The 11766-nt window shown below is 41.3% G+C and overlaps 1 protein-coding gene across 1 annotated transcript; it reads left to right on the top strand.

Moving 5' to 3' along the window:
• The first annotated feature begins 2295 nt into the window (after window positions 1–2295).
• ARL6IP1 (ADP ribosylation factor like GTPase 6 interacting protein 1) lies at window positions 2296–10844 on the top strand. The gene is made up of 6 exons (XM_044232934.1): window positions 2296–2463; window positions 4824–4957; window positions 5436–5555; window positions 7945–8062; window positions 8623–8707; window positions 9128–10844. Exons 1-6 carry the CDS (start codon window positions 2428–2430, stop codon window positions 9244–9246), a joined length of 612 nt encoding a protein of 203 aa, XP_044088869.1. The 5' UTR covers window positions 2296–2427; the 3' UTR covers window positions 9247–10844.
• The last annotated feature ends 922 nt before the right edge of the window (window positions 10845–11766 follow it).

Genomic DNA, 11766 nt, shown 5'->3' with positions numbered 1-11766 from the left:
TTTTTTTTTAAGTATTAATACTTCCAAAAATTTTTGTAAAGCTTAGTTCTCAACTCTTTTTTCTTTTTTAAGTATTTTTATCTTTACACCCAATATGGGACTTAAACCACAACCCTGAGATCAAGAGTCAAATGCTTGGCCAACTTGAGCCAGCCAGGCACCCCTCAAAGTAATATTTTTTCTTTTTTGTAAATCTTCGAAGTACTATTTTTGAGCAGCAGTGAAAATTTTACTTTAGTGGGTAAGTTCTAGTATGGTGTGTAATTTGTTAAGGTTAACTTTAATATTAGTATTTAAAAACAAACCACAGGACATTACTGGCGTGTGTATTCCTCTTGGGTGTGAAAGCTCTGAAGGAAAATAGAATTAAAATGGCTTGTTTTAAATATCTGGAAATCAGATTGCACTTCGTTGTTGCTAGATTATAAAAGGATTTGTGTTAACTGTGTTATCATGGGGCACCTTTCAAAAGATCACATCCTGTTTTTTTTAGTTGAAAAACAAAGCTCAAAAGAAAGCACCAAGGGTAGGTGTTTTTTAAATAATTAAACCAATTGGAAGTTGACAGAAAGACCTTGTACAGGTGCTCCTGGACTGTGAAGTTGCAAATAGATCTGGGAGTACCTTCCTTGAGTAACAAAAATACTGGGAAGTGGGGAGACTGTGCTGCTTGAGTTGTTTCAGGTTTTTTCACCTACCTCAATTTCACGCTGGTGTTGAGGTCTTAAGTAGTATATAGGGAACTTGGGTGAACCAGAAGCATTTTGTAGCAGAGACTGTTTTCCCACAGTAGAGATGTCATTTTTAAAGTGTAAAAATTCTTCAGCTTCTTTGGAAGGAGATACTCCTTGGGTCTAGACCAAGATTTTGGTACCCAGTGCTTAATATATACACTATGTGGCTGCTGACTGGGAACTTTTAATTTTCTTTTAAAGAAAATTTAAAGAGGGACAAGAGGGCCTGCTCCTCAAACTTAATAGCTTTAAAATCTCCCCAAATGGGATCTGTGTTTCAACTGGCTGCATTTTACCTACAGAAACTTATTTTCCCCCCGAAGTGGCACATCATTGAAGAGTCCTCTTCCTTCGCAAAGGCTTTCTTTCCCCTCTTGAGTGTTTCTACCACCATCCAGATGCCCGGCCCCCAAAGACCACGGTAAATTTCACACCCTTTCCCCAGTGGCTTTCTTAGGGGCAGCTGTGTCCTCTCACATTTCTTTATGCCTTACCCTGAACTGTTAAGAATCCGGGAAGTTATTTAAGGAATCCTTTTAAATGTAAATTTGTGGCATAATGCAGGTGATTATAAAAAAGAAAAAAGGCTGAGCGGTAAAAGCCATGGTACGTTTTCCTGAAACATCTCTGACGAGGTCATTTGGCATGGTTTTGTTCGTGTTAAATGAGAAAGCACTTAATGCATTTTGAAATTCTGCAGAGAAAAGGCGTGTAAGTAATTCATCTTAATATTATCTAGTAGTTCTAGTTCTAAATTGCTGACGAATTCCAGTGCTTAAGAGTGGGTTTACATCTTCCCTTAGCAAGGCCTCCCGTGTTTCTGTCAAAACCAGACCCTTTATGGAGGAGCTCGTCGTTTCAGCAGTAACAGGAACGCCCCGTCCCAGAAAAGATTTCCCTGAAGACCCACATAAATAAGCGACCTTTCCCCAAGTTGGAGAACTATGCCCAGATTCTCCCTTCCTCCCGCCCCCAATCTAGCTAAGGCCTTACTCTTAATGGCTAGTTGGGGCAAACTGCCGACAATTTACAGAAACAGCTCTTTCAACTCGTCCTCAAAACCTCATGGGGTGGGCACGAGTGTCCCGCGTCTCAAACTTGGGCTTAACTGCCCAGGAGCCGGGCCAGGGCGGCCGCAGGGGGGCGCAGCGAGAGCGACGGGCACCGGGCCTTTTGATCACAGCGAGGCCACCGTCACGCGCCCATCTCTGCTCTCCGCCTGATAATGCGGGTCCTGTTTCTTCCAGTCACCTTAGCTGCTTTGAACTCCAGCAGAAGAGGGTCTGAGAGCTACCAGGGCGGCCGCCCCTGATGACACCGCGGAAGGACCAAGGCGTGCTGAAGCACAAACAAGAACCGCAGCGGCAGTTGAACCGCTTCCGAAGGACCTGGGCGGGGCGTCACACAGCTTTTGGGCTCTGGTTGGTCGTCCCTTGTCCCCGCCCCCTCGCCCTGCGCGGCCTCGGTCGCCTTTGACCTGGATTTCAAGCCATGCGCTGGGCAGCGGTTGGTCGAAACTTGAGTTCAATCCACCCAATGAGGAGCGGGCTTCGCGGAGACTGTCGGGAAAGGCGGCTGGCCTATATTAGCGGCCTGCGGGGCGTACCCTCGCGCCTGGGTGGCTGTGTGGGTGACGGTGGGTGGTTTGTTTTGGTGGGCGGCTTGCGCCCACTAAGGAAACACCTCAGGGACGATGGCGGAGGGAGATAATCGCAGCACCAATCTGCTGGTGAGTCGTGAGGGAACCAAGCAGGGCCTCCGGGCTTGGGTGGGCTTGGCCTGGCGGCGCTTGCGGCCTCGTTCCCTTCACGCGTGGTGGGCCCGGCCCTCCCTCCGGGTTCCCAGTCGCAGGCGGCGACGCCTGCCCCTTGGGCCTCTTGGGTAGGTGCGGCGCGGCGGTCGCGAGACGTGTTGACCCCTAACATCCCCTGGGGAAGGTACAAGACGGGGTGAGGAGGGCGCGTGATCTGGCACCGCGAATAGTGGCTGAAGAGGAAGTGGAGAAGGGGGCCTGCGACAAGCCTGGGGTGAAGCCTGGGGCAGAGGGCCGCGAGGGGCCGGCCTATCGAGCGCTTTCGAGCCCCAGGCCCCCGGTCGTATCCGGTTTCCCCCCTTTAATTTCAGCCAGGCTGTCCCTTCGTTCTTTTTCCCAGTACTTGGGCAGCGTGGAGGGTCAAAGGGCTGCAGCCGAGAATTTGTTAGAGATGGCACGGCTTACACCGCAGGGAGGCTCTGAGCTCACCGCAGGAACTGGGACTAGAGTCCCGCAGGAGGGCCAGTGGGGGGGACCCTGTGTTTGTCTGGCGTTTGTAAGGGAGTGTGTGTGTGTGTGTGTGTGTGTGTGTGTCACAGGATGACTTTAGAATAAGCAGGGGTTTGAAGGAACTGCAGTGACGTATGACAGGCGGACAGATTTAACCTCACTGCACGATCCAGGCAAAACCGAGAGAAATCCTTTTGTCCGTTGCCACAGTAAATAGAGGAATCAAAGAATTTAATCTTTGACGTTTGATAGTCCAAGAGTCCAGATGCTAGCGACTTAAGTGACTTTGCAGGGCAGTTTTGATTGTGCGAGATTTTCAAAATGCGTGACCTGTTCCTTTAAAACACACACACACACACACTCTCTCTCTCTCTCTTCTCTGTAGTTAGCATGGTTAGCCCCAGACAGGTTCCAGTTAAGAGGATTGACTGAAGCACAAAGAAATTGCCCAAATTCACACAGTTTTTTGAAATGACAGATCCTGGCCTGGAGTTCAACTTCTCTTTCCAGGAGAGCAGTGTAACTTTAAGGAGAACAAGGCCTTTGGCTTTGGATTTCTTGGGTTCAGATCTGTTAACCTCTCTCTCTCTGTTACTTCATTAACAATACAATCCTTTTAGCTTATTGGGAAGATTAATTAAAGAATAAGCATATAAAATACGTAGAGTGTCTGGCCCATAGTAATCTCATGTTTAACTATATCCAGAACGATATATAAAGTCAGAAATGTTGAAGTCACCCAAGTGATCAGTGCGGCACAGATAGATAGCATCTTTATTGAGAGGAGGCTGCACTGTCCTCTGTCTTTTGTGTATTTCCCGGTGATAACATTTATAAGGGCGGGTGGGTTTCTTTCAGTTCTTTTCCCGGTACCAAAGTCAGTTCAGTGGCTTTTTGCCACATTGGCTCATTCTAGAAGTCTCCTTTCAGCAGATTGTCAGATTTGCAGAGAAATCTGAAGTCTAACCAATGTCTTGAGAAGTGTAAGAAGCATTCATTGTATTGAGGAGATACGTTGAGTTTTTTTTTTTTTTTTTAAGGTTTTATTTATTTATTTATTTGACAGACAGAGATCACAAGTAGGCAGAGAGGCAGGCAGAGAGAGAGAGGAAAGCAGGCTCTCCGCTCAGCAGTGAGCCCGATGCGGGACTCAATCCCAGGACCCTGGGATCATGACCTTATCCGAAGGCAGCGGTTTAACCCACTGAGCCACCCAGGCGCCCCTGAGGAGATACGTTGAGTTTAAGATGCCTCATGTAATTTGGAGAAAGTAGTTTTACTTAATTGTGCGAACGATGCCAGCATCTAAATGATTCCATTACACAAAGCTGTTTTAAAAATAGAATGCTGTTCGGGGAGAGGCTTTTCTAATGGATGTAGAAGTAGGGGTATAAATCAATGAAATGACAGAACAACAGATCAATTCTAACCACCTGAAAAATGAGCAAACTTAAAGTGATCTAATTTTATATTTTGGGTGCTGCTACTTAGTAATGATGATGACCCCATTCTGAGGTCACTTTCTTTGTTAAATAGATTTCATTATTCCCACTTTGAGGGGCTCTATAAAGATCATTACATTATGTATGAAGAGTAGCCCAGTGGTTGGACTTGGAAGGTGACTGTTAAATGCTAGGGTGTCCCCCGCACTCTCCCTTAATTGATTTCTGTCTTTGGTACCAAAATTGCACAATATTTAGAAACTAAGATAGTGACTGGGTTGGGAGCTGTTTTACATTCTTGGTGTCTTAAAAAAATTTAACTCTGGGAAGCACAGAAATGTTGGGAGTAGTAAAATGATCGCTTTACATGTTGGTCTTACATAGGCTGCAGAGACTGCAAGTCTGGAAGAGCAGCTGCAGGGATGGGGAGAAGTGATGCTGATGGCTGATAAAGTCCTCCGATGGGAAAGAGCCTGGTTTCCACCTGCCATCATGGGTGTGGTTTCTTTGGTGTTTCTGTAAGTGAGCTATTAAATTACTGTGGATTGTGCTTGTTATTAATAAGGGCTCAGGTAATACACAGCCTCCACTTTTGAAAGTGCCTTAAATCTTTTGTAATGTGTAATCTGTAAAGAATGCCTTTTCTTAGAGCAGTTCTCCTAGTTTTCAGAATCTGTAGTACTTAGGTAAACCTGGAGCAGTTGAAAAAAACAGTGGCGCTCATACTTTTTGGTCTTAGAACCCTTTACACCCCTAAAAAGTATTGAGGACCCCAAAGAGCTTTTGTCTCTTGATATTTACATTAACCATTGCAGCTATGATGTCATCACATTCTGAAGCCTCCCAGAAAACCACTTGTGAGAAACTGAGAATAAGAAGGGCAGATAACATTTTTGAGACTCAAAAGACCAAGTGAATAAACATCTTCAGCTAGGATAAAAATGACTGTGTTTTTCTCAACTTCATTAATTTTTTTTTTTTTTTTTTCTTAAACAGGACTATCTACTATCTAGATCCATCTGTTCTGTCCGGTGTTTCCTGTTTTGTTATGTTTTTGTGCTTGGCTGACTACCTTGTTCCCATTCTAGCTCCTAGAATTTTTGGCTCCAATAAATGGTAGGTCATATAATAATTTGGCTCGTTTCTGTAAAGTTACTGAGCCTGGTGGCTGTGATTGGTATACTGTAATTAAGCAGAGAATTGTCTAACAATTGGATAACTAGGGTTAAGATTGTTGCTTTTATATGAAGAATTTCTTTGCTGATTCAGTTATAAATCATGAATTTCCAGTACTTAAATCTTCACAGTTCTTTTATAGTTCAGCATTTATTTATTCTGAAGATTTTATTTATTTTTGCGAGTGCAAGCAAGAGTGTGGAGTCGGGGGAGAGCAGAGGGAGAAGCAGACTCCCTGCTGAGTAGGATCCTGGGATCATGATCTGAGCTTTAAGGCAGATTCGTCCGTAACTGAGCCACCCATGCACCCTACCATTCATTTCGCCTTTTCCTCCTTTCTCGACATTTTTATTGAAGTGAGGTTTTTTGAGGTAATGTTTCATCAAATATTGCAGAACTCCTAAAATAGCTTTCCAGAGAAACAGCATGTTTACATTTTACATTTATTTTCTTTGATATTTAAGATAGTATATTTTGCAGGCTGTTTTTGAATGAATATGAAAGCAGTAATGTGAATTTTTGTCCGTTTATTTAGCAACTATTTATTGAAGGTCTACTTTTGTGTTAGGGACTGTTCTGAGTGCTGTGAAATATTTTGACTCTTAAGATGGATCTTGTGTTGTGTTGGGTTAAGCATCTGCCTTCAGCTCAGGTCATGATCCTGGGGTCCTGGGATTGAGTCCCATATTGGGCTCCCTGCTCAGTGGGGAGCCTGCTTCTCCCTCTGCCTCTCTCTCTCTCTCTCATGAATAAATAAATAAAATCTTAAAAAAAAAAAGATGGATCTTGTGTTTAAGGTTGATGTCGATGCATTGTAGTAGCTAGCTAAATGCATAGCAAGTGCTTCAGATCAGATTCATAAAAGTATTTTAACTTTCCTCTGGAATGTTGCATTTCTCACTTTTGATCAAAATAATGAACAAAACTAGATGTTGGAGTAGATTTTCTTTTTTTTTTGCCTAGTTGCTTTTCTCCCTTGGTTGTTTATTTTAATTTGATGAGTAGTCTATATGTACCCTTAGGGTTTTTTTGTTTGTTCCCCTGATAATAGCAAATTATAAAATAATTCTGTTAAATACATGCCTTACAGATTTTTAAGAACAAATTTGGATATTTTAGGCGAATGTTCTTAAGTTATGGGATGATTAAGCATGTGTTTTAAAAAATGTTTTCCCTCTAGCAGAATGGATTAGTTAGGAAATGCCCTTTGATTTGTTTTTCACATGTAGTAATGAGTTGTACTGCTGTTTTTCGGGCAATTTTGTAACCGTGTAATGTAGCAACTTAAAGGAAATCAACCCCTGACCTTGACTTTATTAGTCAGATGACATTCTGATCTGCTAATTCATAACTCCTAGAGAGAAGTTTTCAGAAATAAACAGTGGTGGTTTCATGGTAATCAGTATGTGGCTCAGAGAGCAGTTTTATTTTTTTATCTTAATGAGGAAGGAAGAACACTGTTGCATAGCCACAATCAGCCTTGACCATGGCCAGCTTATAAGGCCTGGTTGTTTACAAGAAGTTCCAGGGCTCATCAGGAACCCTTCTGTTGTATCTGTCACTGCAGTTTTACAGGGACGAGAGCTAGAAGAGCAAAGGGAACCTAACCCCCCGCCCTCCACAGTGTAAGTTGTACTTCATGACAGCAGCCAATGTATCTGTATAGCAAAGACAGTATAAGGGTGAATTTATCTTTTTTTAAATCAGAATCCAGAAAATATGAAAAAAGGGCTTTACTGGAGGATCTTTTTATATTTTTACTGCTGTTTTGTTTATATTTTCCCTCACTGGGACTACATTTACAAAGAATTTGGATTTGAGCTGTTTGTTGCTGTCTTGGCATCAAGTGTATGAAGCCCAGCTGAGGGTATCATGCTCGGAATACAGGACTTATTATCTTAGCGGAGACTACTCAGATGCAGCTATGTGGTAGAATCTTCATGTTTTCTTCAAAATAGTGAGACCCTGATGGGCTACAACCCAGAATTCATTTGGATTTGAAAAATAATACAGGCATAGAGAAATTAATACCGATTTCTGCATGGCCCATAGTAGCCTTGAGTCCTTTGTTACTATAACTAACCACATGTGGTTTTAGAAGTATGGATTACCATTGTTTTGTACATACACATCTTTATGTAAAAACTTATTCCTGAGCTTGCCAAGCTGTTTTAATGATACGGAAACTTTTTCACGATTATAAGATAATGTGAAATTTTTTTTTTTATTTAAACTTACTTTAGGAGATAGCTTTTTAAATTTGAGAGGATGATCTATTTCTGTTGACTATAAATACTTGCTTATAGTGAAGGGGAAAATTTTTTTGTAGGACCACTGAGCAACAGCAAAGATTCCATGAAATTTGTAGCAATCTGGTAAAGACTCGACGTAGAACTGTGGGCTGGTGGAAACGTCTCTTTACACTGAAGGAAGAAAAGCCTAAAATGGTACTTTTTTTGTTTTGACTGATTTCAGTAAAGCAAAATTTTAATATTGGGTCTACTTTTACTTCATTGTAGTCTAATGATGGGCTTTTTAATAGTTTTAATAGTTTGATATTTATATTCAGTAGTTTGATATATATCATTATCCATTGGTTTAACATTCGTAAATGTTTGTATGAATTAGACTGAATTATTGGAAGTTTTGCATTTAATTTTGTACTCTAGTAGAGCAACATTTTTGTTTCTTTTTACTTATTGAAATAAAGGACAAATACTTAAAAAGAATTTGTTCTCTTACCTCTTAGCTTCACATAAGGTCACAATGTGAAGTATTAATTGTAAAAGTCATATAATTTATACAGAGAACTATAGTAATTCTAGGGGGGGGATGTATGTAAATTCTATAAGGGAGTTTTCTGTGGGTTTTATATAATATATAAATACCAAGTCTAAAGAAAAATGGTAATAATACGGGATTATTTTCCAACCTTTGGAACATCTTACAGTTAAGCTTCCTAGTCTTTTTCTAGGATTTGATACATTTTTGTTGTTTTCATTATTAGTACTTCATGACCATGATCGTTTCTCTTGCTGCGGTTGCTTGGGTGGGACAGCAAGTCCACAACCTGCTGCTCACCTATCTGATAGGTAAGTCTTCGAGGCAGAACTATAGGCATATTCTTCTGGCCACTGAAGTCTGATTGGAACTTAGTCAACAAATATGTGTTTATCAAGAGTAAGGCACAGATGGAGGAATTGGGAGAATAGAGAGATGACTAAAACCCATGTCCTTGTTTTCTGGGAGTTTGTGGTCATACAGTAAGTTACGACCGAACATAATAACCAAAGTAGAAAGTGACATGCCAGAGGTAAAAAGCAAGCAGTGTGTGTTATCTGAGGTTGTGGGTGTGATAGCAGAAGTTTCCAGGGATAAATGTAGTGAAAGTAAGGGATTTTATATTGGTTCTTCCCAGTAGAGTGCCTAGTAGTCTGGGAAAATACCCTCTATAAAATTTAATAATCTATAGGAAATTAATTGCTGTCTCCCTCATTCTGTTTATTTTTAAGTGACTTTCTTACTGTTGCTTCCTGGATTAAATCAGCATGGAATCATTTTGAAGTACATTGGAATGGCCAAAAGGGAGATAAATAAGCTTCTCAAACAAAAAGAAAAGAAAAATGAATAATGCATCTGCTTTATTCAGTGTAATGAATGGCATATACATTGTCTTTGGGAACAGTTTCTATTACGCTGTCCGGATACTAAAATGTTACAGACTTTGCTCTCCCTCGTTCTGCCCTTAGTTCGTAGAAATTCAGACTTGCCAAGTAAGGCTTTATGTCTTCATGTGAAGTGTAGCAAATGCTATCTCATCAGTTGGCCGTATATGGACAACTCATTCGTGAGTACTTGTTTTGATTTTTCTCACCCAGGTTAATTGAATTTTTATTTTAGGCAATTTCCTTTAAAATAATATAGTGGTGAACTTCACCTTTTAGTGCAGTTAACTGTGACTTTGGATAATTGTTCCAGTTTATCTTTGCTTTAGCTAGATACAAGCTAGTGGTCTGTGGCTACAGGAAGCTGGTTCTACTGTCTGCTTCCACAGTCTGCTTCCACTGTCTGGCTTCATGAATACAGAGACCAAGTTTACCACTTCGAATTAAGAGACCAGTTAAGATTCATTCCTCATGCTGTTTCTAAACTGTAGAAGGAGAATCCTCTGGAATAAAATGAAACCAATTCCATGCCCTAGTATCTGTTGGTTTCTGTCTTGTGCAAAACTTAGTAATTTGTAAGAAACATTGATCTTTCCTCCCAAATGGGGAACAGGACAGGCTTCGAGCTCGGCTCTCCTTGCTCTTAGACTTAAGTTAGTAGATCCTTAGAAGCTTTTTAACAGCAGGCTTCCAGAAACTTGTGTTTCGGATTTTTAGCATATTTTTAATTTCAGAGTTTCAGCTGACTGAAACTAAAGTATGTTATAGGTTAAGACTCAGGTCTGTGACCTTCACTCCAACACCAGCCAATAAAGGACAGAAGTCTTCCTGTACTTAGTCAAGACTTATTTAGTAGAAAATAATCTTAGCCTACTAATTTTTCAAGACCAGACTAAGCCTTTAAAGATAAGCCTCAAGATTCTCATTTGAAGGTAATTGCTGGCTGCTTTGGTCCCCAGAGATTTGGCATAGGAGGTGGTGCACTGGTGTCTGACTTTCTTCCTTGATCTCTCTCTCTGAAGAACGCAAGGGCTGCTGGGGAAAGCGGACTTTGGCGACGATAGGTGGTCTCTGGTCTACAGAGAGTTTGTAACTGCTTGGAACGTGTCTTAGAATCATTCTTCCTCTCGGTAGCTAGAAATTTAGAATACCTGAAATATGTAGGAATGAACCTCTGAGGGCCGAAAATGTGACATTTGGGAACAGTTCTTAAACTCTGATTAACTAGCTGTAATATAGTTTTGTGAATTTATTGCACTGATGCTGGACCTTGTGGTGTATCTGTCTCTAAATAAGTGTTTCCTCCCCTTCAATCTGACTGTAAACGGTAGCACCCATTGTAGCATATGTTTGATTTTTTTTTTTTTTAATGTTTCATATGAAAACTACAAACTACCTTAATTTTTACATGTGTTTCCTCACTGTAGATAAGCCTATCTTGCTCTCTGGATTTTTTTGTGTATATGTGATCTACCAATTAACTACTTTTTGCAGTTTTAATCTTGTATTATTTCTTCTACTTTGTTTTGTGTAAAAGGGGAAAAATAAAAAAAGCTGGAATCCCTCCTCGTGTGTCTTACTTTTTTATACCTTAGCCATTAAGGTGTTTACATTGTTTACATGATTGGATTTGTGTATCTGGTTAATGATCTACCTTGGGTGATCATTGCATGCCAACACGGTTCTCTTTTAAGAACAAAATGAAAGAAAAGGTAAAAATTAATTCCTCCAGCAAACATTGAGGCACCATGCTAGATGGAAAAGGAGATACAATGAGTAAGTGATTGCCAAAGATGAGTGTGAGGGGGCCACGCAGGAAGAACAGGCAGGGAGCAATGGAGGCTAGAGACTGCCTGGCATGATTATCTCTCCCGGGGCACTTGGGTGGCTCAGTGGGGTAAAGCCTCTGCCTCCAGCTCAGGTCAAGATCCCAGGGTCCTGGGATTGAGCACCGCATAGTGCTCTCTGCTCAGCAGGGAGCCTGCTTCCCCCTGCCCCTCTCTGCCTGCCTCTCTGCCTACTTGTGATCTCTGTCTGTCAAATAAATAAATAAAATCTTAAAAAAAAATGATTATCTCTCCATCGAAGCCCAGCTCAGAGTTCAGTGCTTGCTTACTGGTGGTTGACTTCTGTCTGCACTTTGTGGACTTTAATTATAAAAAATTTTAAATTAGGGGGCACCTGCTTGACGCAGTCAATAGAGCATGCGATTCTTTTTTTTTTTTTTTAAAGATTTTTTATTTATTTATTTGACAGAGATCACAAGTAGGCAGAGAGGCAGGCAGAGAGAGAGGAGGAAGCAGGCTCCCCGCCGAGCAGAGAGCCCGATGTGGGACTCGATCCCAGGACCCCGAGATAGGAGCCCTCACATTGGGCATAGAGTTTACTTAAAAAAATGGATGTTTACACTTCATGGATCTTGGGAACAGATTCAGGTTATAAGCCCTCTGACCCTTGCCTCTTCCCCCCAAATCTGGCTTCCTTAT

Source organism: Neovison vison, chromosome 14, assembly GCF_020171115.1.
Source record: "Neovison vison isolate M4711 chromosome 14, ASM_NN_V1, whole genome shotgun sequence".
Lineage (NCBI taxonomy): Eukaryota > Metazoa > Chordata > Mammalia > Carnivora > Mustelidae > Neogale > Neogale vison.
This window is presented reverse-complemented; position numbering and strand designations above follow the sequence as displayed.

Excerpts from the sequence above, each read along its gene's own strand:
- ARL6IP1 (XM_044232934.1), top strand. The coding sequence starts at position 2,428 with ATGGCGGAGGGAGATAATCGCAGCACCAATCTGCTG. Across the intron at positions 5,556-7,944 it reads ATTTTTGGCTCCAATAAATG|GACCACTGAGCAACAGCAAA; the intron begins GTAGGTCATATA and ends ATTTTTTTGTAG. Across the intron at positions 8,063-8,622 it reads AGGAAGAAAAGCCTAAAATG|TACTTCATGACCATGATCGT; the intron begins GTACTTTTTTTG and ends TTTCATTATTAG.